General features: G+C 42.9%; 1 protein-coding gene across 1 annotated transcript in view; it reads right to left on the bottom strand.

Annotated features, from left to right (window-relative positions):
* The window catches only part of LOC121288275 (plasminogen-like), a 216,023-nt gene that overhangs the window by 117,206 nt on the left and 73,449 nt on the right, over positions 1–25,368 (bottom strand). Inside the window, exon 9 of the mRNA XM_041206794.1 lies at positions 15,233–15,351. Coding sequence (XP_041062728.1) covers positions 15,233–15,351 — 119 coding nt within the window. The remainder of the gene's footprint in view (positions 1–15,232; positions 15,352–25,368) is intronic.

Genomic DNA, 25,368 nt, shown 5'->3' with positions numbered 1-25,368 from the left:
GCGGGATGCCTGCCAGACCAGATGATAAGTATGCCTGGCATGTGTGGGTGGTGAATGATCCCATGGATGGGATCAGGACAATGACGGTGAGTGTGAGTGAGTGTGCTGTCCCTTGAACTGGTAGTGAGTGAGGACCCTGTGGATGTATGATGGGTTTGTGAGTGTGTGAGTTGAGAGTGATGAGAAGAGTGACTTACCCTGGCGGAATGGAGGAGATCATTCATCCTCTTGCGGCATTAGGTGGCTGACCACTGTTGCCACCGCCTCTGAAGCCTGGTTAGTGACGCCGCTGCCCATCCTACAGCCAGAGTGGGGATAGAGGACATTACGGCGAGCCTCCAAAGCATCCAAAAGGCATTCCAGTGATGCATCACTAAACCTGGGGGCTGCAGTCTTCTTGCCTTTCATGGACATCTTCCCTGCAGCAGTTGTGGGCTGGAAAAACTGAGTTGTGGTGTGCGAGGCTGGACTTTAAATATGGTGCCCAACGTGATGAAGCGGCGAGGTGATGGCGGGTGGATGAACGAGAGCGCACCTGCCATGGAAACGGCGTGTTTCCCAGGAATGCATAAATAATGTGGCAGGTTTGGGGCGATACGGCATGAAAATGCACCATTGCAACCCATGGGTAAAACAACGTTTTACCCACCTGCTACTGCACTTAGTGCAAATCTGGAGTGATTCTGCCCAGCCACTCCATCCCTCTTAACTTTACTGAATTGCAAGTGTGTGTTAATGAACTACGTCTCATAATCCCCTCTGACTGCCCCATTGATGATTTGGCAGAATACCTGGAAACAGTGCCATGCAGAATTAGAGGATGCAGATTTAAAGTGTGTCCTCTTGGCAGCCACCAACCTGATTGCTGTAATGGATTCAAAGTGCCTGAAGTCTGTGTCATATTATTATTTCTGAGCCCAAAGAACATCACTTGACACAGGTTCCCCACAAGAATGTACACATGTATAAATAGAACAAGTTATAGGCTCAAACCTTCAACATTCACAGAATTTTAACAGCACATCAACCCATCATGTCTGCACCGGCTCTCCAAATGATCATTATGACCTAATGCCATTGCTCTGCCTTTTCCCCGTACCCTTGCACATTGTTCCAATAATCATCTAATGCCCTTTTGAATGCCCTGAGTGAACCTGCCTCCACCACATTTCCAGGTAGTGCATTCCAGACCTGAATCACTCGTTGTGTGAAAAAAGGAAAAACAATAAAGCAATAAAGGGTTAGAACATGAAATCCTCTCCCACAGCAGGTCACTGTGGACTTATAACTTATTTCCTTTCCTGATGTTTTCCAATCATCACAATCTAAAAAGCATTTTCTCAGAAGAGAGGCTGACAGCATTTGCTATCAGCCTAAGTGAGGGCTTCCACTCGAGCTTTTTTTGATTTTTGAACTGTAAAATAAAACGCAGTTGCCATTCTCATAAAAACGCACAATGACACATTTCTTCTTTCTCGCAGAAATTCTTGACATTGTAGACGATTCAAGAGCTGCTTTTTAATGGCTTGTGGTCTTTCCCTGTCTTTTCATTCTCAAGCCAGACTCCTTGACAAGTGTACAGCCTCTCAGTATGTACAGTAGATCATCGACAGAGCCTTGGACGTTCTGATAGGATATTTTAACCATGTCCATGTTATTACTACCTAACTGATCCTGGGTACTTTCCATTAACTGAATTGGAGTAGTGCCTGGTCAAAAGCAATGACGAACATTTGGGTCGTAACTTCTGACTAGCATCTGAAATTGCTGGCCGGCAAGGATTAGAAGAAATAAATACCTACTTCCCTGGTTTTGAAAATTACACTTCCATTCGCTGGAGCTGCTTAAGGTCTGCATCAAAACACTCCTCTCAGGCCCCAACGAATTCTAGTTCAAGTGAATTCAAAAAGACCATGTTCCCTTTCTTACAGCACTTACTACTGTTAAGCAGGTATGTTTAGAGGGCCAGGGAAATTGACAGGACAGGGAGAAGGCAAGTGCCTAAGGTAAGTGGATAGGATTTGTGGTCCAGGGGCAATGCAAGGGAGTAGGCCGGAGGTCTGGGGGGGTGAGGGAGGTCAGCTGGAGGTCAGTCAGAGATATTGGGGGGAGGTCAGGTGGTGGGGGGGTGGGGTTGTAAGTCTGTGGGTGGAGGGGTTGGGGTTGGAAGTCTGTGGGTGGGGCTGAGGTATGAAGTGGGGGCAGGGTGGGGGGGTGTGAGGTCGTGGGGGGAGGCTGGTTGGAGGTCTGGGAGGCGGGTCATGCGGAGGGAGGATTGTGGAGGGGGGGTCTGAGGTCAGGAGGGGTGAAGGGTCAGAGGCCAGGGGAGTTGGGGGGTGGGTCCGTGGTCCAGGGTGAATTGGAGTTCCGGAAGTGGGGGTTTGTGGGGCGGAGGTCAGCTGGAAGCCGGAGGTGTAATGGGAGTGTCAAAGGTCTGGGGGTGTCATGGAGGGGTTTCCGAGGTCTGTTGGGGTTCATGGGAGAGGCGCATGTTGGAGGTCTGGGTGGGTCATGGGGTAGAAGAGTCCAAGGTCCACGGGGGTTTGTTGGGGAGGTGTCCAAGGCCAAAGGTATCATGGGGGGGTGGGGGGAGTCCGAGGTGTGGGGGTATCATTGCGGGGAGCTGAGGTTAGGGGAGCTGGAAGTCAGAAGTCTGTGGGGAGTGGGGTTCCAAAGTTGGGGGCAGAGGTCAGTCGAAGGTTTGGCGGGGGGGGGTGTGGTGGCAGTGACATAGGGTCAGAAGTCCGTGGGGGAAGGGGTTTGAGGTCGGAGGGTGGGGGCTGGGAGGTGGGGATGTTGGAGGTTGGGGAGTTTGGGGTGTGTCAGAGGTCAGAGGGTGGCGGGGGACGTCGGAAGTCAGGACAGTGGGGGATTGGAAGTTGGGGGGTGGGGGATATCGGAGGTCGGGGCTGGGGGGGTTTTGGAGGTCGGAGTTGTCGGAGGTTGGGCGTGGTGGGGGAGTCAGAGGCTGAGGGTTGGGGGGGTGATGGTAGGGGGAGTCCTCTGGAGGTGTTGGGGGTGTGGGGGAGGTCCCATGGGGTCGGTCTGGGTCTTTATAATAGTTACTCAGAAACTAGAAGAGGTTTTAATTCTTCTAACTCCTTCTGAGCAACTATTGGTATAACCCTGGCGGAACCATCCGAAGTTTGCGATTTAAACCACATTTTCAGATGGTTCCCAGCACAGTGCAATTGCCCAAAGGAAATGTGTACTTCTGTGCAAATGCCAAGCAAACTCTTTCCTGGGAACTTCCTAGAGGGATTCCCCAGCGCATCTTTAGGGAACCCCCCCAAATCTGACGCTGGGGAGCTTATAATTTACGGGCAAGTTGTTTGGAATTAAGGAAGTATGAATGTGATTGTTAAGTCTGTTCATTTCACTTTAAGATCATGCATCCACAATCAGGAAAATATAAAAGTCTATTACATTTTAGATTAAGGATACTTGGTGTGTGTTGATTTTCTAATTTATACATAAAGTTTTGTAAAAGCACCGAGCAGAAATAAGCTTCAGTCTCACAGTCAGTTTGAACCTTTAAGGGACTGCGGGGTTGTGGTGTTCGCTCTTTCAGAAGCTGGTGTTAAGCGTTTTGCTGTAAGAATGTTGAAGATTTTATTTAACTGTGAATGCTAACATTTTCTTTTGTTTTATTAGTCATTTGGAAAGGGAGCTGAAGAAAGAACAACACAAGTGACATAATTTAGCTTTTTTAAAAAAAAAAGCATTTGCTATTTTGTTCTGTGTGTGGCTAATAAGTATTAGTCTGAATTAAGTTCAAGCTATTAAGGGTAACAAGCCTGTTAAGTTGGGAAAACTGGAATTTAATTTGTGGCCACAATGAACTTTCAAGTTATCATGTCAAGGTATGAGAATGTTTTAATTCTGGATATGAGGCCTGCTCATATAACACTGACACGTTTGAATGTTAAATATTTATTGGTACGAACTGGAATTTGAAATCATTCTAGTTGTACAAAAAAAAAGTAATAGTCTTGGGCTAGAAACCTTTTTTTTTAAACAAAGCTAAATTTAAAACAAAAAAGGTATAGGAAACAACTGGAGTTTATTCTAAAATGCTGGCTTTTCTGTTGAGAATGTTCATCCTTTAAAATTTGGTCATAGTCGAAGAAAACCATAGAGCCATAGAAAAGTTATGGCACAGAAAGAGGACATCCAGCACATTATGTCTGAGCTAGACAGAAAAAGGTAAAAAAGAAGCTAGCTGCTCATCTTAATCCCACTTTCCAGCACCTGGTCTGTAACCTTACAGGTTACAGCGCTCCAGATGCAGATCCAAGTACCTTTTAAATGAGTTGGGCATTTTAGTCTCAACCACCGATATAAGCAGTGAATTCCAAATGCCCACCACCCTCTGCGTGAAAGTTTTTCCTCATGTCCCCTCTAATCCTTCTACCAATCACCTTAAATCTATGTCCCCTGGTAATCAGCTTGGGGAAACAAGTATTTCCTGTCTGCCCTATCTAGGCCCCTCATAATTTTGTATACCTCAATGAGGTCACCCCTCAGCCTCCTCTGTTCTAAGGGAAACAGCCCTTATATCCAATCTCTCCTCATAGCTGCAATTTTCAAGCCCTGGCAGCGTCCTTGTAAATCTTCTCTGTAGTCTCTGCAGAGCAATTATGTCCTTCCTGTAATGTGGTGACCAGAACTGTACACAAAATTCCAGGTGTGGCCCAACCAGTGTTTTATACAGTGCCATCATTACATCCCTGCTTTTATATTCAATGCCTCATCCAATAAAGGAAAGCATTCCATATGCTTTCTTGACCACCTTGTCTACCTGTCCTGTCACCTTCAGGAACCTGTAGACATGCACTCCAAGGTCCCTCACTTCCTCATCCTCTCGCAATATCTTCCCATTTATTGAGTATTCCCTTGCTTTGCTTGCCCTCCCCAAATGCATTACCTCACACTTTACCAGATTGAATTCCATTTGCCACTTTTCCACCCACTCAGCCAAACCAACGATATAATTCTGGAAACAACAGCTATCCTCTTCACTATCAACTACATGGCCAATTTTTGTGTCATCTGCGAATTTCCCAATCATATTTCCCACATTTATGTCCAAGTCATCTTCCTGTGTATCCCATGGAATCTCATTTTTCTGACCAGTCTGCCATGTGGGAGCTTGTCAAATGCCTTACTAAAATCCATATAGACAACAACTACTGCACTACCCTCATCAATCCCCCTTGTTACTTCCTCAAAATTCTATTAAATTAGTAAGACACGATCTTCCTCAAACAAAACCATGCTGACTATCCCTGATCAATCTGTGCCAATTTAAGTGACAGTTCATCCTGTCTCTCAGAATGATTCCAATAATTTGCCCACCACTGAAGTCAGACTGAGCAGTCTATAATTTTCTGGCCTATCCCTTGAATGCTTTTTAAATAATGGTACAACATTTGCAGACCTCTAATCCTCTGGTACCTCGCCTGTATTTAGTGAGGAATGGAAAATGATCCTCAGAGCATCTGCTATTTCCTCCCTGGCTTCCTATAATAGCCTGGGATACAATCCATCTGGCCCTGGTGACTTATCCTCCTTCAAGGATGTCAGTCGCTCCAGTACTTCCTCTCTCACAATGCTTATAGTATCTAATGTTTCACACTCTTCCTCATCAACTAGAATGTCTGCATCATCCCTCTTCTTAGTGAAGACAGAGACAAAGTACTCATTGAGAATCCTGCCCACATCTTCAGCATGAACGCACAAGTTACCATGTACAACTCTGATAGGCCCTAACCTTTCTTTAGTTATTCTCTTGCTCTTAATGTACTTGTAAAACAGCTCTAGGTTTTCTTTGATTTCATCTGCTAATACAGCTTTTATTGTTAGTTCAGTACTACTTATAGATGCTTGAACAAAAATATTGAGCATTATGAAATGTTATGTTTCTAAAATGGCAGAAATGTTTAGACAAATTAACCCATTGGGCCCTTGGGCAGGGTTTGGCTGGGCTTTCATACTAGAGGTGAGTAGAGGGAGTCAGGAAAAAATTCCCAGCTTAGCCCACCCGCCTTGGGAGAAAGTGCCCACAAAGGTGGGATCTTCATTGCTGGGGCTTGGTGTGGACTGCAGTCAAGCTAGTTGACCTGGGAAGAAGTGCGGAGGCAGTGACAGGGACTGCTGAGTGCAGAGGCGAGCTGTTTAAAAGGCTCACTTTGGTGCTGTGGGACTTAGCCCCAGTGAGAAAAAAACACAAAGGCCCTCCAGCCCTCACCCTTCACGCCCCATTCAACCTTGAAATTCTCCATGCCCTATCCTTGCCACATTATGACCCCCACACAACTCCTATGTCCTCTAATGCCCCCATGCCAAGCTTTGCCCTTCCACCCACCCCTGTGCCCCTCATTCCCTATGCTAAGTTCTGCCCTTCCACCAATTCCATATGTCCCTTTATGCACTATATACTAAGCTCTGGCACTTCCATACTCATTGATTCACTGTACACTTTCTGGAACCGATGAACACCATAGTGTACAGTGGTATGTTTAAAAAAGCCTTGAAAAAATGTAATCCATTGGTAACTTGAGATAAAAGGTCTGGAGCAAGCTAATAAGAGTGTCAATCATCCAGGCCCTTTGAAGTTTCAAGAACACAAACCACAAACCCTTGAAAACACTTAACTTGTGTCAACAAACATTGTGAAATTGACAGCAGAGATCAGAGAGCCTGAGTTGTCAATCAAACAATGTTTCCTCTGGCGAGCAGCTATTCTAGTATTTTAACAGCTGTCTGGGGTTTCAGCCAAGCATACATAATTGAGACTTGACTGAGAAATCAGACAGTATTACATTGCAAGAACACCAATGCCCCAGTGGGAACATTGTTTGATTAACAGCTCAGGATTTCTGATGTCAACGGTCAATTTAACAATTCCTGTTGACACAAAAATAGGTGAGAAGGCAAGTGGTGAGGATGACACAAAGAGTCTACAGAGGGGTATGGACAGGTTAAGTGAGTGGGCAAAAACCTGGCAGATGGAATATAATGTGGGAAAATGTGAGGTTATGCCTTTTGGCAGGAAGAATAGAAGAGCTGAATATTATTTAAATGGAGGAAGACTGCAGAAAGCTGCAACACAGAGGGATTTGGGAGTCCTTGTGCATAAATCCAAAAAGCTAACATGTAAGTTCAGCAGGTAATAGGGAAGGCAAATGGAATGTTGGCCTTTATTTCAAAGGGAATGGAGTATAAACATAGGGAAGTCTTGGTAAAACTGTAGAAGGCACTAGTTAGACCACACCTAGAATATTGTGAACAGTTTTGGTCCCCTTATCTAAGGAAAGGTACACTGACATTGGAGGCAGTCCAGAGAAGGTTCACTAGGTTGATCCCAGGTTTGGAGGGATTTTCTTATGAGGAGAGGTTGAGTAGGCTGGGCCTGTACTCATTGGAGTTTAGAAGAACAAGCGACACCCTTATTGAAACATATAAGATTCTTATGGGGCTTGACAGCATAGATGCTGAGAGGTTGTTTCCCTTTGTGGGAGAGTCTAGGATCAGAGGCATAATCTTAGAGTAAGGGGTCGCCCATTCAAGACAGAGATGAAGGGGAATTTATTCTCTCATAGGGTAGTAAATCTGTGGAATTCTTTACCACAGAGCACTGTAGGGGCTAAGCCGTTAAGTAGATTCAAGGCTGAGATAGAGAGATCTTTAATCAGTAAGTGAATCAAGGGTTATGGGGAAAAGGCAGGAAAGTGGAGTTGAGGATTATCAGATCAGCCATGATCTCATTGAAGGGTGGAGCAGACTCAGTGGGCCGAATGGCCTACTTCTGCTCCTACGTGTTATGATCTTATGGCGGTGGGCTCCTCCATCGTTGAGGGTGGGGATATTTGCAGAGCCTCCTCCTCCATTGAGTTGTTTAATTGTCCACCCCCATTCACAACTGGATGTGGTAGGACTGCAGAACTTAGATCTGATCCATTGGTTGTGGGATCACTTAGCTCTGTCTATCATTTACTGCTTATGCTGTTTGGCATGCAAGTAGTCCTATGTTATAGCTTCACCAGGTTGACACCTCATTTTTAGGTATGCCTGGTGCTGCTCCTGCCATGCCCTCCTGTACTCTTCATTGAACCATGGCTGATCCCCTAGATTGATGGAAATGGTAGAAAGGGGGATATGTTGGGCCATGAGGTTACAGACTGTGTTCGAGTACAATTCTGCTGCTGATGATGGCCCTCAGCACCTCATAGATGCCCAGTCTTGAGTTGCTAGATCTGTTCGAAATCTATCCCATTTAGCACAGTGGTAGTGTCACACAACACGATGGAGGGAATCCTCAATGTGAAGACGGGACTTTGTTTCCACAACAACTATGCAGTGGTCACTCTTACCAATACTGTCATGGACAGATGCAGCTGCGGCAGACAGGTTGGTGAGGATGAGGTCGAGTATGATTGTCCTTCTTGTTGGTTCCCTCACACCTGCCGCAGATCCAGTCTAGCAGCTATGTCATTTAGGACTCGGCCAGCTCGGTCAGTAGTGGTGCTACCAAGCCACTCTTGGTAGCACCACTACTTGGTGATGGACATTGACGTCCGCCACCCAGAGTACATTCTGCACCCTTCTCACCCTCATCAACTGAGGGAGGGCGGTACATGGTAATCAACAGGAGGTTTCCTTGCCCATGTTTTATCTGGTGCCATGAAACTGATGTTGAGGACTCCCAGGGCAACTCCCTCCTGACTGTATACCACTTTGTGCCACTTCTGCTGGGTCTGTCCTGCCGGTGGGACAGGATATACCCAGAGATGGTGATGGTGGTATCTGGTACATTATCTGTAAGATATGATTCCATGAGGACTGTGTCAGGCTGTTGTTTAACTAGTCTATGAGACAGCTCTCCCAATTTTGGCACCAGCCCCAGGTGTTAGTAAGGAAGACTTTGCAGGATTGTTGTCATTTCCAGTGCCTAGGTTGATGCCGGGTGTATTCCTGTTTTGTAACTTTGTGGCGGTTTGATACAACTGAGTGGCTTGCTAGGCCATTTCAGAGGGCATTTAAGAGTCAACTACATTGCTGTGGATCTGGAGTAGGCCAGACATTACAAGGACAGCAGATTTCCTTCCCTAAAGGACATTAGCAAACCAGATGGGTTTTTACAGCAATCAGCAATGGTTTCATGGTCATTATTAGACTTTTAATTCCTGATTTTTATTTAATTCAAATTCCATCATCTGCCAATGCGGGATTCAAACCCGGATCCCCAGAGAATTACCCTGGGTCTCTGAGTTACTAGTCCAGCGACAATACCACTATGCCACAACCCAAAGCATCAGGGCCACAGCAGGCCCACAGAGATCTCCAGACACCTTGATCAAAGTCCAGAAATGGCTTATATCAGATGGTATGTGTGGCATGAGACTAGGACATAGGTGTAAGTGTGCAAATGTGATGTGTTACATGTGAAGTAACTAACATGCAAAATGTATATGAAATACACCTGAAGAATGAGTCTCAGACATGTTCAGCTACTTGACAACAGCACAACAGGAAATGGTTAATATTGTCAGTAGTGTGAGACAAGAGACAACATATTCCATAAGAAAACTGACTTTACAATATTCAGAATAAATTAAACACGCTGTTAAAAATAATTCTCAAAGGGACAGTTGAGGGACTAGGCAAATAATGATACTTAGCAAGAATTACCCATAAGATGGATACAGGTAAAGAGAGAACTGAAGAATCTTTTCAGTCCATCCATGATCAGTTGTTTGAATGTTATTGAGCAAAATGATAAGGGTTACAACATTATGGGATTAAGGGCAGAACTCTCTGTAGAATGAAGCCCTTAAAGCTCTTACACAATTCAGGCACCCTATACTACCTTTGTGCCAGAGCCTTAATTCAATGATAGAAAGAACGTAGATAAATTTGACAGAGATGAAGCAGGCTAATTCTAGGATAAGAGAGGAAATACAACATTTAGGAGAGGCTCCTAATTGGTGAGAAGCAACGTAAAGAGCGGAATTTTATGTCCTGCGGGCAAGCACACATCCAAACTGATCGGGTGTAAAATCGCATGAGACGACATCGAGCAAACGTCCCGACGTCATCACGCACTCGCGCAATATTTCACTTGGCGGGCGCGCGCAAAAGTCGGAAGCAATTAAGAGGGCAATTAAGCCCATTAACGGCGCAATTATCTCTGATTTTTCGTGGCCTGTCCAACTTTATGGTTGGTGGAAAGGCAAAGTGGTCAGGCGGCCTTTGCATTTTTCATCAAACCTCATCCAAGAGCGGGATGAAATTTCCGTTATGAAATAAAATAAAAATAAATACCTGCGGACAACATTTTTATCAGCTATATTTTCAGATGATTGATTGTGATGCAGGAACATTTTTATGCAGCTTTTTTAACCTTTATTTGATAATTTTCAGGTCTGCAGCTCCCTGAGGCAGCTGTACATTTCATCTGGCCCTAGTGATTTATCCACCTTCAAAAATACTAATCCCTTGAATACTTCCTCTCTCCCGATGTTCATCATATCCAATACTTCATACTCCTCCTCCTCCTTAACTACAATGTCTACACTGTCCCTCTCTTTGTGAAGACAGATGCAAAGTAAGAAGCGTACCCACATCCTCTGCCTCTATACATCGCTTATCTTTTTGGTCTTTTATGGGCCCTACTTTTTCCTTAGTTATCCTCTTACTCTTAGTGTATTGATTAAACAAAATTGGGTTCTCCTTGATTATGCTTGCCAATATTCTTTCAAGTCCTCTCTTTGCTTTCTTAATTTCCTTTTTGATCTCACCCCTCCACTTTCTATACTTCTCTCAGCTTTCTGTAGTATTGAGTTTTTGGTGTCTGACATCAGCTTTCCTTTTCTGCCTTATCTTACCCTATAATCTCCTTGATATCTTGGAGGCCCTAGGTTTGGCCAGCTTATCCTTTTTCTTTTTGGGAACGTGTTTACTCTGAACCCCTTGAATGCCTCCCACTACCCTGACACCGATTTACCTTCAAGTAGCTGTTTCCAGGCCACTTTCGCTAAATCATTCCTCAGTTTAGCAAAATTAGCTTTGCCCCAATTTAGAACTTTAACTCCCATTTTATCTTTGTCCTTCTCCATAATTATGTTAAAACTAACTGAATTATCATCACCACCACCAAAATGTTCTCCCACTGTCACTCTTCCTACCTGCTCAGCTTCATTTTCTAAAACTGAGTCCAGAACCGTATTCTCTTTTGATGGACTTACTACACACTTGCCAAAAAAGTTCTCCAGAATGCACCTTAAGAATTCTGTTCCCTCCATTCCTTTTACACTGAAACTAGCCCAGTTAACATTGAGGTAGTTAAAATCCTCTACTATTGCCCTACTGTTTTGCACTTCTCAGAGATTTGCCTACCTATTTGCTCTTTTATTTCTCTCTGACTGTTTGGGGGGTCTACAGTACACTCCCAGTAGCATGACTGCCTCATTTTTGTTATGAACTCAATCCATTTGGCCTCAATTGATGATTCTTCTAACATATCATCCCTCCTCATAGCTGTAATTGCTTTTCTAACCAAAATTACCAACACATCCTCCCTTTTTATCCCCCGTCTATCTCATCTGAAAATCTTGTAACCAGGAATGTTGAGCTGCCATTCATGTCCTGTTTTAAGTCATGTTTTTGTATTAGCTATGATATCATGCTGGCATGTTTTTATCTGTGCCCTTAGCTCATCTGCTTCATTTGCTATACTTCTTGCATTGAAGTATTGTCATGAAGCTATTAATATGTATATTATTATTGGAAAATATATTTTTTTAAATAGAGGTTTAGTCTGTGGGTGTGTCTTAATTGGATTAAAACCAGCTAGTCTGGGTGCTTTGACGTGTACTAGTTTTCATATGTAAAAGATAGCGTGTATTTGCATTTTTTTGAATAGAGCATTCAAGAAGTGGGGTGTAAACTACTGCCTAGCTAGCAGATACCAAGCAATATGTTTATATTACTAATAAAATTGGTACTATGAAAGGAGTTTTATTGTTAAAAGGTGGAATTCAAAGAGGCTGGTGATACAATGCGAATTTACATTCAAAAAGTAGTGATAGGTATAACTTCAACAGTTTTGTGTGTGCAGGGCAGAGGCAATGTGAGATCAAAAGCAGCTGTAAGCCTCCATCTGTCTCCACAGGAACCAAAGTGAATTTTGAATTCATACGGTGAAAATGCTTTGCCTGGTGTCTCGTTAAGTCTATGGGTTGCTGTTGCCTTAATGGAGATTAGTTTGAGAATTTTTTAAAAGTTATGATAGTAATTTGTAGCCATGTGTAGAAATATTTAACTTGTGTAAATTAATAAAATTTTTCATTTAGCTTAATATAAAACCTCTCAAGAACTGGTGGTATGATTCCTGAATTTAGCGTTGCATCGCAAATATAACACTTAAAATTATAGGTTACAGTTGTTTAAAGTTTCCCCCTGGGTTTTTTTTTAAATGACTCAGCTTTATCAATTGCTTAGTCATAATAAGTAAATACTCCAAACTCTCTCTTTTATTTTCTATCTTTTGGTTCCTGTCTTCCAGACTCACTCACTGATTTTCTGCTTTCCATTACCATTTCTGATTTTGCCCCATCTGAGTCTACCATCAGGTTCCCACCCTCCTGCCAAACCAGTTTAAACCTACCCCAACAGTACTAGCACACCTCCCAGCAATGATATTGGTCCGAGCCCCTTTGAGGCTTGTGGGGAGACTGCTAGATGCTTCATGGCAGCCTAGCGGTAGCTTCCCAACAGGAAGCCTTCCTTTCTGACTGCTCCATGGCCCATGGAGGACCCGCCCGGCAGCAATGGCCAGCCCTGTGGCTCCAACAATGCCACTGGAAAGTTCACCCCTCTGATCATCAGGATGTGCCTGCCTGCCTAGCCTCAGTACACTGAAACATCTCTTACCCACCCTTTGAGGGCGCCTCAACATGGACTCTCTCAGTTGTCCTCTGACTGGGCCTCTGATTGGGCCGCAGCTCTGAGAGGCAGATTCTTGTCCTTAATTTGGCAGTGGCCCAGAGGGTGGATTCTTAATCGGCCACTACCAGTAAAATTGGCCCTGCCATCTCGACATCCATCCGGACAGACACACCATCTGTTTTTGGTTCCAGCTGTGGAACTTGCTTCCTTTAGGTAAAATTCCAGCCTAAAATTCTATATGCTTTTGTAATAGCCATCTGAACTTGTCCTACCACTTTCAAAGACTTTTGTATGTACATCCACATTACAATTGTGCCATTCCGTTTATATTCTTCTTATGAATATGTCACACTTCATACTTCTCTGCATTAAATTTAAACCTGTTATATGTTTGCTCATTTCACCAATCTGTTTATGTCCTCTTGAAGTCTGTTACTATCCTCCTCAATGTTTTAGAGTTTTATGTCATCTTAAAATTTTCAAATAATGTCCTGTATAGCCAAATTGAGGTCATTAATATATATATATATATATATATATATATATCAAAGAGTAGGGTCCTAACATTGATCTCTGGGAAACATCACTGTATACTTCCCTCTAGTCTGAAAAACAACCGTGCACCAGTATTCCCCTTGCTTTCTACTTGAAAGACAATTTCATATCCACTCTGCCACACTTTCTTTAACCCCACGGGCTTAAATTTTACTAACAAGTCTATTATGTGATACTTTATCAGATGCCATTTGGAAACAACATCAACCCTGTCTGGTACTTCATCAAAAAACTCAGTCAAGTTAGTCAAACATGATTTGTCTTTACCCAAATGCATGCTGACTTGCATCTGTAAACCCAGATTTTTCCAAATGACAATTAATTTTATTTTAGACCACTGCTTCTAAAAGTTTCCCCACCATTGTCATTAGACTGACTGGTTTGTATTTGTGTGGTTGGCTCAGTGGTAGCCTTCCCACCTCTGAGTTAGAAGGTTGAATGAAGACCCAATCTAGAGACTTGAACTTCGAATCCAGGCTGAACAAAGTGCAGAACTGAAGGAGTGTTGCACTGTCCAACATGCCCTTTTTTCCAGTTCTGTTCTGGTGAACATTCATCCTTCAATTGACACTACTGAAACATATTAACTTATTATTTGTCGTTTATGTGGACTTTCTGTTTGCAAATTACCTGCTGTATTTGCCTATATAATAAGTATTTAAGCTAAAAAAGTAGTTCATTACCAGTACAATGCTTTGGGACAATTGTAGGACAAGGCATGGAACCATACAAAAGCTCTATCTTTCATTTTCTATCTTTATTTCTATCTTTCTCATATATGATCTTTCCTAACTGTGTAATGAAGGATAAAGTATAGCGCAATAATGGTAACTAACACAGCTTGGAAAAGCAAAATGTGGAAGATCTACAAAAAATTCCTTTAAATAATAATTGCCTAGATTTTGTGCTCAGCAGCGAAACAACAGTACTCGCCATTGACATAGATCTAGCTTTTCCCAATATTTATTTGAACCTGGCACAAGTCAAGGAAATCTCCAAGCACCCAGCAACAGTGATGACATCAAACAGGATACAACCTCATTGAGGAAATCACGTTGATAGAATTCAGAAATCTTCAACATTTTGCTGACTTGGTTTCTAGTGCAACACACTGCGAAGAAAATGTCTCTTACAAAGGTATTAGCCACTTCATTATCATTTCTTTTAGAATATCATAGTAGTAACAAAAAGCAACAAAAAATTGCAGATGCTGGAAATCTCAGACAAAAACAGATTCGCTGGAAATAGTTAATAAATCAGGTAGTGAGGATGCACAGAGGAGTCAATAGCTCTGATATTTACTGGAGTGAGTCTGGGAGCAGAGGGGAGGAAATATATCGAGAAAACTCGAGTTTTTAACTACGTGCTGGGCATGGTCTTTTTTGGTACAGATTGCCTGCCTGGATTTGTACTGCATTTTTCAAAATATTGCCACAGAATCCTTTATGTTCACTGAGAGGGCCAAGTTTTAACATCTCATCTAATCTCTGGGAACCCGGACTGCCATTCTTAAGATGACTGGTCTCCAAGAATACGATCACCTCCTACAGTGCAGCACTTCCTTTAGTATTGCAGTGAATGTAAAACACTTGAAGCCAATAGAAGACTTTCACTCATTAGACTGGCTCGGATCAAATAACCAAGTCCTAAAAGTGAAATGGAAGTGTGCCAACTCATTGTACAACCCAAACCCTAAAGGACACATGTGGAGAAACTGAAAACTTACTACAACGTGGAACATTGCAGAATGCCCATCGATTTTTGGAGTCAGTTGTGAAACACCACGGCCTGGGTTCTCCATCTGGATTCCGACAGTAGTTCTCCTCGAGATATTTATCTGGAAAACTAAAGGTCATTAGTTTTACTTCTGGCCAAAAAATTTTGCTATTGAGTATTGATGTGTCTGTGAGACTTGCACTGTGTGATTGGAAGAATGCTGTTTACAGAAACATGTCCATTTTTAAGTATAGCTCAGGGACAACAACCACAATTTGTATTTATACAGGGCCCTTAACATAGTAAAATGTCCTACTTCTGCTTCATAGAAGTGTTTTCAGATAAGAATTGACACTGAGCCACAAAGAGATACACTATCAAGACATGTGACCAAAAGCTTGGTCCAAATGGTAGGATTAACGGGGTATCATAAAGGAAGACAGAGAGGTAAAGAGGCGAAGAAATTTAGGGTGGGAATTCCAGAGATTAAAGCCCAGAGGCATAGCTGCCAATGAAAGATGGAGTCAGGGTTATGCAAGAGGCCAGAATTGAGCACACAGATTTTGAAGAGTTGTAAGGCTGGATGATGTAACAGGGAAAAGGGGAGGTTAGAACATGGAAGGATGAGGATTTTAAAATGTTACCAGGCAAGGAAACAGTATTGACACAAGTAGTGTAAGGCAATGCCCAGCATCTGCATTTATAGACAAGATAGGCTAATTTGCAATTGCAGCCACGCTTTCGAGTAAAGTCCTCACACAATAGTATTTCTGACCATAAAAACTAATTGAATAAGCATCCCTTTTTTCCCAAGAGTGGATATTGCAAAGAACTTTGACCCAGGAGCAGGGCGGTAAGGAAAATTTATAATTTCTTTAAAATATCTGTGGATTCTGCAATTGCTTTAAGAATGTTTGAAAAGGGCTTTTAAGAGTTTGCATCAATTGTAAAGGGATTAATTGTAATTTTCTTGTACAATAGGGAATATGGTCCATGTGACATGGTGGCCCTTGACCTGGAAGTATTACCAACAGGGAGGATGTTAAGACCTGAAGCTGTGTGGCTGGAAGACACAGAGGAAAGCTGGAGGCAGAAGGTGATCAGCACACAGATGCAGACACAAAGAATAGCTGCAGCAGGAGACAGTTACCAAACTCTTGATGGATTTAGGAGCAAGCCAAGATCTATACAAAAGGGTCAGTTTTCTGTTTGGCAGTAAGAATAAAAATAGAATTCAAAAAGCTATTAGGGAAGTGATGTATGACCGAGCTTAAAACAACTGATTCATAAAAGTGGTGTGAATTGCTCAGATATGCAAAAGAACTGAGAGTTTGTATCAGAGAACCAGATCATGAACCGGGTTTTGTTAGTTGGTTGATTGAAAAGGAACTCTGTAAAGCCTCGTCATCAGATTGATGTGATCCAAGGGAGAGAGGGTTCATAGATGTGTTCCTTGTTGTTGTTCATTGCATCTGGGGATGGAATACAGTTGTCGGTGAACACAGCTCGAGGGCTGAATCAATGAGTTGGGAAGACTGTGAGATCACACATGGTGCAACATTTGTGTGGGGAGTGATGTGGGTGCTTCTGGTTACATAAAACATATCTGCTGCATCGGCTTTTTGAAGTGAAATTCACCTTTCTATTTGAAGTATTATTTGTCTGTTAATTCATGTGTAACTGGTATTGGTTTTAATCTGTGTTAAAGTAAAAGCTACAAAAAGTGGAATCTTGTTGGTGATTTCTTCATTTGATGGCCCAGTAAGAAATGTGGTTATTTTGGTTTACAGTTCCCCCACAGGGATCATAACAAAATTGGGGGATTGAGTCCAGGATCTGACCCAGAGACTAACACAGGTTTAGTGGAACTTTCTAGCTTTTAATTCAATAAGATTTCATGTTCTCTTTTGCTATATCAGAATGGGGATATTTGAGAGAGATGATCTGACTCTCAGAGACTTGAAACAGTTGTGAAAAGATGTAGCAGAGCACGTGGGGATTAGTGTAAGATCAGGAGCTAAGATAGATGGAAACCTTAAAGAATCCGCTAGCCACCTGGGGCTCGGAGAAGAGAGGATCAGTTCCGTTAGCAGTTGCGACAACTTGCCAGAATTGAAAAAGGAACAAAACTAAGAAAGATTGACTTAAAAAGAGAGAAATTAGCAATAGAGGAAAGAGATAGGGAAAGAGAGAGGGAGATGAAAAAACCCGAAATGGAGCTTGAGTTCTCATTGTGTGAACTTGAGTTCACGAGGAAAAGTGAAGCTGACTAAGAGAGAGCTCCTCTTAATTTTGACTTGGCAAAGAATTTTAGTTTAGCACCTAAAGTTAGTGAAGGAGTAGAGATGCACTTTGTGTTGTTTGAGAAAATTGCCACAAATCTGAATTGGCCAAAAGAATAGTGGGCTATGCTCCTACAAAGTATTTTGGTAGAGAAAGCTTTGGAAGTGTACTCATCTCTTTCAGCAGAAGACTCGTGTGGTTACGAGGAAGTAAAGACTGCTGTAGTCAACATTTACGGGTTGGTACCAGAGACCTACAGGTAGAGATTTAGAAATTTGAGAAAGAAAATGGGTCAGACCTTTGTAGAATTTGCCAGGGAAAAGGAAGTAGCATTTGAGAGGTGGTGTAGGTCAATGGAGGCAGAACAGAAATTCAATAACCTAAGGGAGGTAATGTTGCTGGAAGAAATCTAAAATGTTGTCCCTTTGGGGTTAAGGTCTCACCTGGAACACCACAAACTTTGCAAAATAAGGGAAGCCTCAATAATGGCAGGTGATTATAAGTTTAGCTCATAAGATGATTAGTAACTTTAAGAACCTCACCGCATTTTGGAACCTTCCAGAGACAGTGAAATATGAGGAAGGTTGATGATGAGAAGAGGTCAGATCCTGCTGAGAAAGGGGGAGAATGTAAAGATGCAGGCCCTTTTCGTGTTCATAGGAGTGAAAGTTCGGAGAACAGGTTTAGTTCAAAGAGACCGACATGCTACTTTTGTTACAAGAAAGGTCACTTGAGGGCTAAATGTTATAAGTTAAAAACCAAGCTTGTCACGTTTGTCCAGTTAAGGGGTATTCCCGCAAGTGATAATAGGCAGAACTTTTTCCTTGTTGGGCGGGCTTGGCGGGGGCAGGCCAGGATGGTCGGGAAGCCAGCCGCTACCCGCATTCAGGGCTGGACCATGATTTCACGCAGGCAGGCCAATTAAGGCCTGTCCAGCGTGAAATGCGTTCCGCAGCGCTCAGCGCTGCCTGTGCTTGGGGGGGAGGGGAGGCAAGCAGGGAACTTGGCGCATGCGTGTGGGTGCATACTGGAAAAGCTCTCTGAGGCTCAGAGCTGCCTCATGGAGATAAAGAGTTCTGAAAAACAAAAATAAAGAATTTTTAAATGTTAAAAATCATGTCCCCTCATGTGATTCTGTCACATGAACAGGGGCATGTTATGAATGAGATGCAATTTTTTTTTTTATTTGTTGTTCGAAACCTCATCCTGCCTGTGGATGAAGTTTCCTAAAAGGTGTAAAGGCAGCTTGGCCTTTTCACTTGTCCGCCAACTGTAAAGTTGACGGGCAGCTAAAAATTTAAGTTAATTAATACTTTAATGGCCTTAATAGGCCTTCTAATTGTCAGCGGGCACGTTGCCGATTCCCATGCGTGCCCGCCGACTGAACTATAGCACGACTGTGCGTTGATGTCGGGAAGCTCGCCTGACATCATTGTGCTTCATTTCATGCTCAAGCAGGTTGGGCATGCGCCTGCCCACCAGGGTGAAAATTCTGCCCAATGTCTTGACCGGTAAAATTCACAAAAAGCAGACAGTCTCCCCTCTCCTTCACATTCACTGAGAGAATGCATTAGATGATAGAAAGTTGGAGATTCTTTTCTCGAGGGTTAAGTTCTCCTTGTTCATCTGGTCAGGCAGGCAAATCCTTAGAGGTACAGGGTCAGCACAGTCACTGATGTTGGCAGGTGATATGAAGCTCTGTCCAAAATGTTCACTGAATAAAAAGGTATTGATTCAGGCTATTGATGGAAATTGTTTACCCATTCTTTTGCATAAGGTTAATTTGAAATGTTGCTTAGTTGTTAGTTCTGTTGATGTGGTGTCAGTCCTGTTTGATCCAATGAAGATCAACTTCTTGTTAGGAAATGACTTGGCTGAGGATAAGGTATCTAATGGTTTTGGGAAAGCCCATTGAGGCTGTTGAAACTGAAATTCCACAGGAAAAGCTGGGGTGACATAAAAGACCCAACTACTTTTTGTAAGTCTGATTATAAAATTAATGCTTCAAATGAAGTGCATCCACACAGTGAGGAACTCAGTCTGCTAATTTAATAAATGACACCAGAGCATCAGGCTGAAAAGGAAAGGTTTATGGCAATGGAGACGATGTAAACCCATCTGAATTAAAAATGTAGAAAAAGTATGAACAAGATGACTCAAAACAGCTTTGGCAAAAGTGCTCAAAGCTAATAATGAAAAAGAAGGAAAACATGCTTTGAAATAAAATGGAAAAGCTGAGTCCAATGTTGAAACTGTAGAGCTGTGAAGTAGGTTCCGTGTTCTTGAATAAAAGTTCACACTTCAAAACAGAGACAATCACTCTTGCTAGAAAGAAATTAGTTCGAACACAGTGGAAGGGTGAAAATCAAAATGAAATTAAGATTATTTGTAAACTAAATAAAAAGGAGTATCAAACTTTCTTGGCTGAACATAATTTGAACAACGTTCTTAAAGCAGCTAAAGTGGATTTTACTTAACAGAAGAATGAACCGTTTGAACAAATGGAGGAAGTGTTAAACTTGCATCTGCTGGAAAAGAAAACTAAAGGATTAAATCATGGTAAAGAACTTAAAAGTTAAAAATAATCCTGAATTTAAAGCTGATGAGTTTAATTCAATTGTTATGAAGGATGACTCAGGTGTTTCGCTGGTTAAAATGTTTTTCAAACACTTAGACATTAAAAAACACGCAGACACAGAAGAAAATGGAGATCAGGAGTTCAAATCTGAACAGAGTAGCTCAGAGTCAGTTTTAAAAAGAACCCTGATGACAAGTTAGTTTCTGGTTTTAAGGAAGATCAAAGGAAATTGCTGAATCTAAAGGGTAAGAAGTGATATGAAAGGTGATTTTCCCTTGGATTCCAATACCCAACTGCCCATAACCAGAAGCCAGACGGTTTGCCAGCAATCAGCAATGTTGTTCTTGACATTTGTACCTTCATAAAATTTTAATCCAGGGTCCTGACTGTATAAATTCCAATACAGATAGTTTTTAAAAAATAGCAACATGAACAGTGCAAAACAAAGGTACTAGTCTATTTAAATCACAACCCTGGTGTTTCTAGAAAAGTTTTAAATCAAGAGCCAAGTATTGCTTCAGTGGTGTTTGACGCTCCAGCTATTTACATTAAAAATGTTGCAAGTTGCAGGCGGAAACATTGTGATTGCAAGAACCCTGTCGAGTGTTTAAAGAACATCTTAAAGCCAGGTAAACATATTAGGTTTTATAAGATTATAAAATAGCACTGAATGTTTGTAATTAACTTTGCTATGTAAAATATGATGTATCATTGTTGCTATCTGCATAATGTGTAATGCATTAGTTGTTAAAGTGCATATGATTTTAAGAACTTGCTGTATTTCGAACATAGTTGTAAAGAAAGCTTTTCTATGGTAAAGCCTTCTTTTTCCCAAGGGGGAAGCGTGACCTGGAAGAAGTATAGTAAGAAATATTTGTAATTGCTTTAAAATATCTGTGTAATCAGCGATTGTTTTTAAGAATGTTTATGAAGGATTTTTAGGAGTTTCCATCAATTATAATGGGAACAATGTAATTTTCTTGGATAAGAAGAAATATCAGCCATGTGACCTTGCAGCTCTTGACCTAGAAGCAGTACCAACAGGAAGGAAGTTAAGACCAGAAGCCATATGGTTGGCAGACACAAAGGAGAGCCGGAGGTAGAAGGCAATCAGCATACGGATGCAGCCACATATAAGTGCTGCAGCAGGACACAGTTATCCTAAAACTAGATGAATAGCTCAGGAATGTGAAAGACCTTAGAGTTTGTCTCAGAGGGCCAGATTGCAAACTGGATATCGTTGGATGGACAGTTGAAAAGGAACTCCGGAAAGCTACATCACCAGGACTGACGTAATCAGAGTGAGGGAAGGTTAATGGATACATGCTTTGTCAGCGTTAACCACATCCGAAGACCTCAGATGGAATACAGCAAATGGTGAATGCAACTCGAGGGCTGAATCAATTGAGTGGGAAAGTGAGAGATCCTACATACCAGAGGCCAAGCTGGAAAGACTGCAAGATTGATTTTTTTTAAAAAAGAGCGCAGAGGGTTCATTTTAAAAAGAGCGCAGAGAGCGAGGGGAGTTCATTTTAAAAAGAGCGCGGAGAGCGAGGGGAGTTCATTTTAAAAAGAGCGCGGAGAGCGAGGGGAGTTCATTTTAAAAAGAGCGCGGAGAGCGAGGGGAGTTCATTTTAAAAAGAGCGCGGAGAGCGAGGGGAGTTCTTTTTAAAAAGAGGGCAGAGAGCGAGGGGAGTTCATTTTAAAAAGAGCGCGGAGAGCGAGGGGAGTTCATTTTAAAAAGAGCGCAGAGAGCGAGGGGAGTTCATTTTAAAAAGAGCGCGGAGATTGAAAATAAAAGGAGGGGAAGCTGAAGAGGAGCGGCCAGTGTGTGAGTGGCCCAGTGAAGGAGTGGAGCTTGAGGCTTTGGCTCGAGAGCCTTCAGCGAGCAGGGGCTGAGGACAAGCTTGCTCCCAGTGGGGTAAGGCCGGTAAGTTCCTTTAATTAAATTAGGAGTAGGTAATGGAGGCAGCAGTTAGGGCAGTCGAGTGCTCCAAATGCAGCATGTGGGATATCAGGGACAGCATAATTGTCCCTGATGACTACACCTGCAAAAGATGCATCCAGCTGCAGCTCCTGACAAACAGAGTTAGGGAACTGGAGCTGGAGCTGGATGAACATTGGATCATTCTGGAGGCAGAGGCAGTAATAGACAGGAGTTTCAGGGAGACAGTCACCCCTAAACGTCAGGAGGCAGGTAGCTGGGTGGCTGTCAGGAGAGGGAAGGGGAATAGACAGAAAGAGCAGAGCACCCCTGTGGCCGTTCCCATCAACCATAGGTATACCGTTTTGGATACTGTTGGTGGGGACGACCTACCAGGAACAAATTGTAGTGGTCGTGTCTCTGGCACCGAGGCTGGACCCTCAGCTCAGAAAGGAGGGAGGGAAAAGAGGAGAGCAGTAGTGATAGGGGATTCGATAGTTAGGGGGACAGATAAGAGGTTCTGTGGGTGAGATCGAGAATCCCGGATGGTCTGTTGCCTCCCTGGTGCCAGGGTCCACGATATCTCGGATTGAGTTCTCAGTATTCTCAGGAGGGAGGGTGAGCAGCCAGGTGTCATGGTCCACGTAGGGACCAATGACGTGGATAGGAAGGAGGAGGAGGTCCTGCAAAGAGAGTTTAGGGAGTTAGGTGCAAAGTTGAAGGCCAGGACCTCCAGGGTTGCAATCTCAGGAATGCTACCCGTGCCACGTGCTAGTGAGGCTAGAAATAGGAGGATAATGCAGCTAAATACGTACCTAAGGAGATGGTGCAGGAGGGAGGGCTTCATTTTTCTGGACAATTGGACTCTGTTCCAGGGAAGGTGGGACCTGTTCCGACAGGACGGTTTGCACCTGAACTGGAGGGGAACTAACATCTTTGCGGGTAGGTTTGCTAGTGCTGCTCTGGGGGGTTTAAACTAGATTTGCAGGGGGAGGGGAACCAGAATGTTAGAGCAGATAGTCAGGTGGAGGAGGATAAAGGTCAAGCGAGGAATGCATGTATAGACAGAACTCAAAGGTTTGTACGGGATAGAAATGTTCTCAGGTGCATCTATTTCAGTGCAAGGAGTATTGTCGGAAAGGCAGATGAGCTTAGGGCGTGGATTGGCATGTGGGATTCCGACATTATTGCTATTAGTGAGACTTGGTTGCAGGAGGGGCAGGACTGGCAGCTCAATGTTCCGGGGTTCCGTCGTTTCAGACGTGATAGAGAGGAGGGAGATGAAAGGGGATGGAGTGGCGTTACTAGTCAGGGAAAATATCACAGCTGTGCGTAAGCAGGACAGCCCGGAGGGCTCGTCTAAAGAGGCCATATGGGTGCAGCTGAGGAACGGGAAAGGTGTGACCACACTAATAGGGTTGTATTATAGACCGCCCAATAGTCAGAGAGAATTGGAGAGCAAATCTGTAGAGAGAAGCGGACCGATGTAAGAAACAGAAAGTTGTGATAGTAGGAGATTTTAACTTTTCACATATTGACTGGGACTCCCATACTGTAAAAGGGCTGGATGGCTTGGAGTTTGTCAAATGCATTCAGAAAAGTTTTCTAAATCAATATATAAAGGTACCAATGAGAGAGGATGCAATACTTGATTTCCTATTAGGGAACCAGACAGGTCAGGTGACAGAAATATGTGTAGGCGAACATTTTGGGTCCAGTGACCACAATGTCATTAGTTTTAAGTTAATTATGGATAAGGATAGGTCTGGTCCTCGAGTTGAGATTCTACATTGGGGAAAGGCCAATTTTGTGGAAATGAGAAAGGATCTAGGAAGAGTGGATTGGGTTAAGTTGTCTTCTGGCAAGGATATGTTCAGTAAGTGGAAGGCATTCAAAGGTGAAATTTTGAGAGTGCAGAGTTTGCATGTTCCTGTAAGGATTAAAGGCAAAATTAACAGGCATAGGGAACCTTGGTTTTCAAGGGATATTGGCGATCTGGTTAAGAAGAGAGGTGTATAGAAGGTATAGGCAACAAGGAGCAAATGAGGTATTTGCAGAGTATAGAAAATGTAAGAAAATACTAAAGGAGGAAATCAGGAAGGCAAAAAGGCATGAGGTTGTTTTGGCAGATAATGTGAAGGTAAACACGAAGGGTTCCTACAAGCATATTAAAAGTAGAAGGATAGTAAGGGACACAATTGGTCCCCTTGAAGATCAGAGTGGTCGTCTATGTGTGGAGCCTCACAAGATGGGGGAGATCTTAAACAGTTTTTTTGCATCACTCAGGAAACTGGCATAGTGTATAAAGAAGGAAGGGAAACAAGCAGTAGTGTCATGGAACATATAGAGATTAAAGAGGTGGAGGTGCTTGCTACCTTACAGCGAATAAAGGTAGATAAATTCCCCTGGCCTGACATGATATTCCCTCGGACCTTGAGGAAGACTTGTGTAGAAATTGCAGGGGCCCTGGCAGAAATATTTAAAATGTCCTTAGCCACAGGTGAGGTGCCGGAGGAGTGGAGGGTAGCTCATGTTGTTCCATTGTTTAAAAAAGGCTCCAAAAATAAACCAGGTAATAACAGGCCAGTGAGCCTGACGTCAGTAGTAGGTAAATTATTGGAAGGTGTTCTGAGAGATCGGATATACAATTATTTGGACAGCCAAGGGCTGATTAAGGATAGTCAGCATGGCTTTGTGCATGGTAGGTCATGTTTAACAAACGTTGTAGAGTTTTTCGAGGAGGTTACCAAGAAAGTAGATGAAGGAAAGGCTGTGGATATTGTCTAAATGGACTTTAGTAAGGCCATTGACAAGGTCCCACATGGGAGGTTAGTTCAGAAGGTTCAGACACTTGGTATCCATGGAGAGGTTGTAAACTGGATTCGAAATTGGCTGTGTGGGAGAAGACAGAGAGTGGTAGTGGATGAACCCTTCTCAGACTGGAGGTCTGTGACTAGTGGTGTGCCTCAGGGATCTGTGCTGGGACCATTGTTGTTTGTTGTCTATATCAATGATTTGGATGATAATGTGGTGAATTGGATCAGCAATTTTGCTGATGACACTAAGATTGGAGGCCTTGTGGACAGCAAGGAAGGCTTTCAAAGCTTGCAGAGGGATCTGGACCAACTGGAAAAATGGGCCAGAAAATGGCAGATAGAATTTAATGCAGAAAATTGTGAGGTGTTGCATTTTGGAAGGACAAACCAAGGTAGGACATACACAGTAAATGGTAGGGCACTGAGGAGTCCGGAGGAACAAAGGGATCTGGGAGTTCAGATACACAGTTCCCTGAAAGTGGCGTCAAAGGTAGACAAGGTTGTAAAGAAAGCTTTTGGCATACTAGCCTTCATAAATCCAAGTA

Source organism: Carcharodon carcharias, chromosome 2 (genome assembly GCF_017639515.1).
Source record: "Carcharodon carcharias isolate sCarCar2 chromosome 2, sCarCar2.pri, whole genome shotgun sequence".
NCBI lineage: Eukaryota > Metazoa > Chordata > Chondrichthyes > Lamniformes > Lamnidae > Carcharodon > Carcharodon carcharias.
This window is presented reverse-complemented; position numbering and strand designations above follow the sequence as displayed.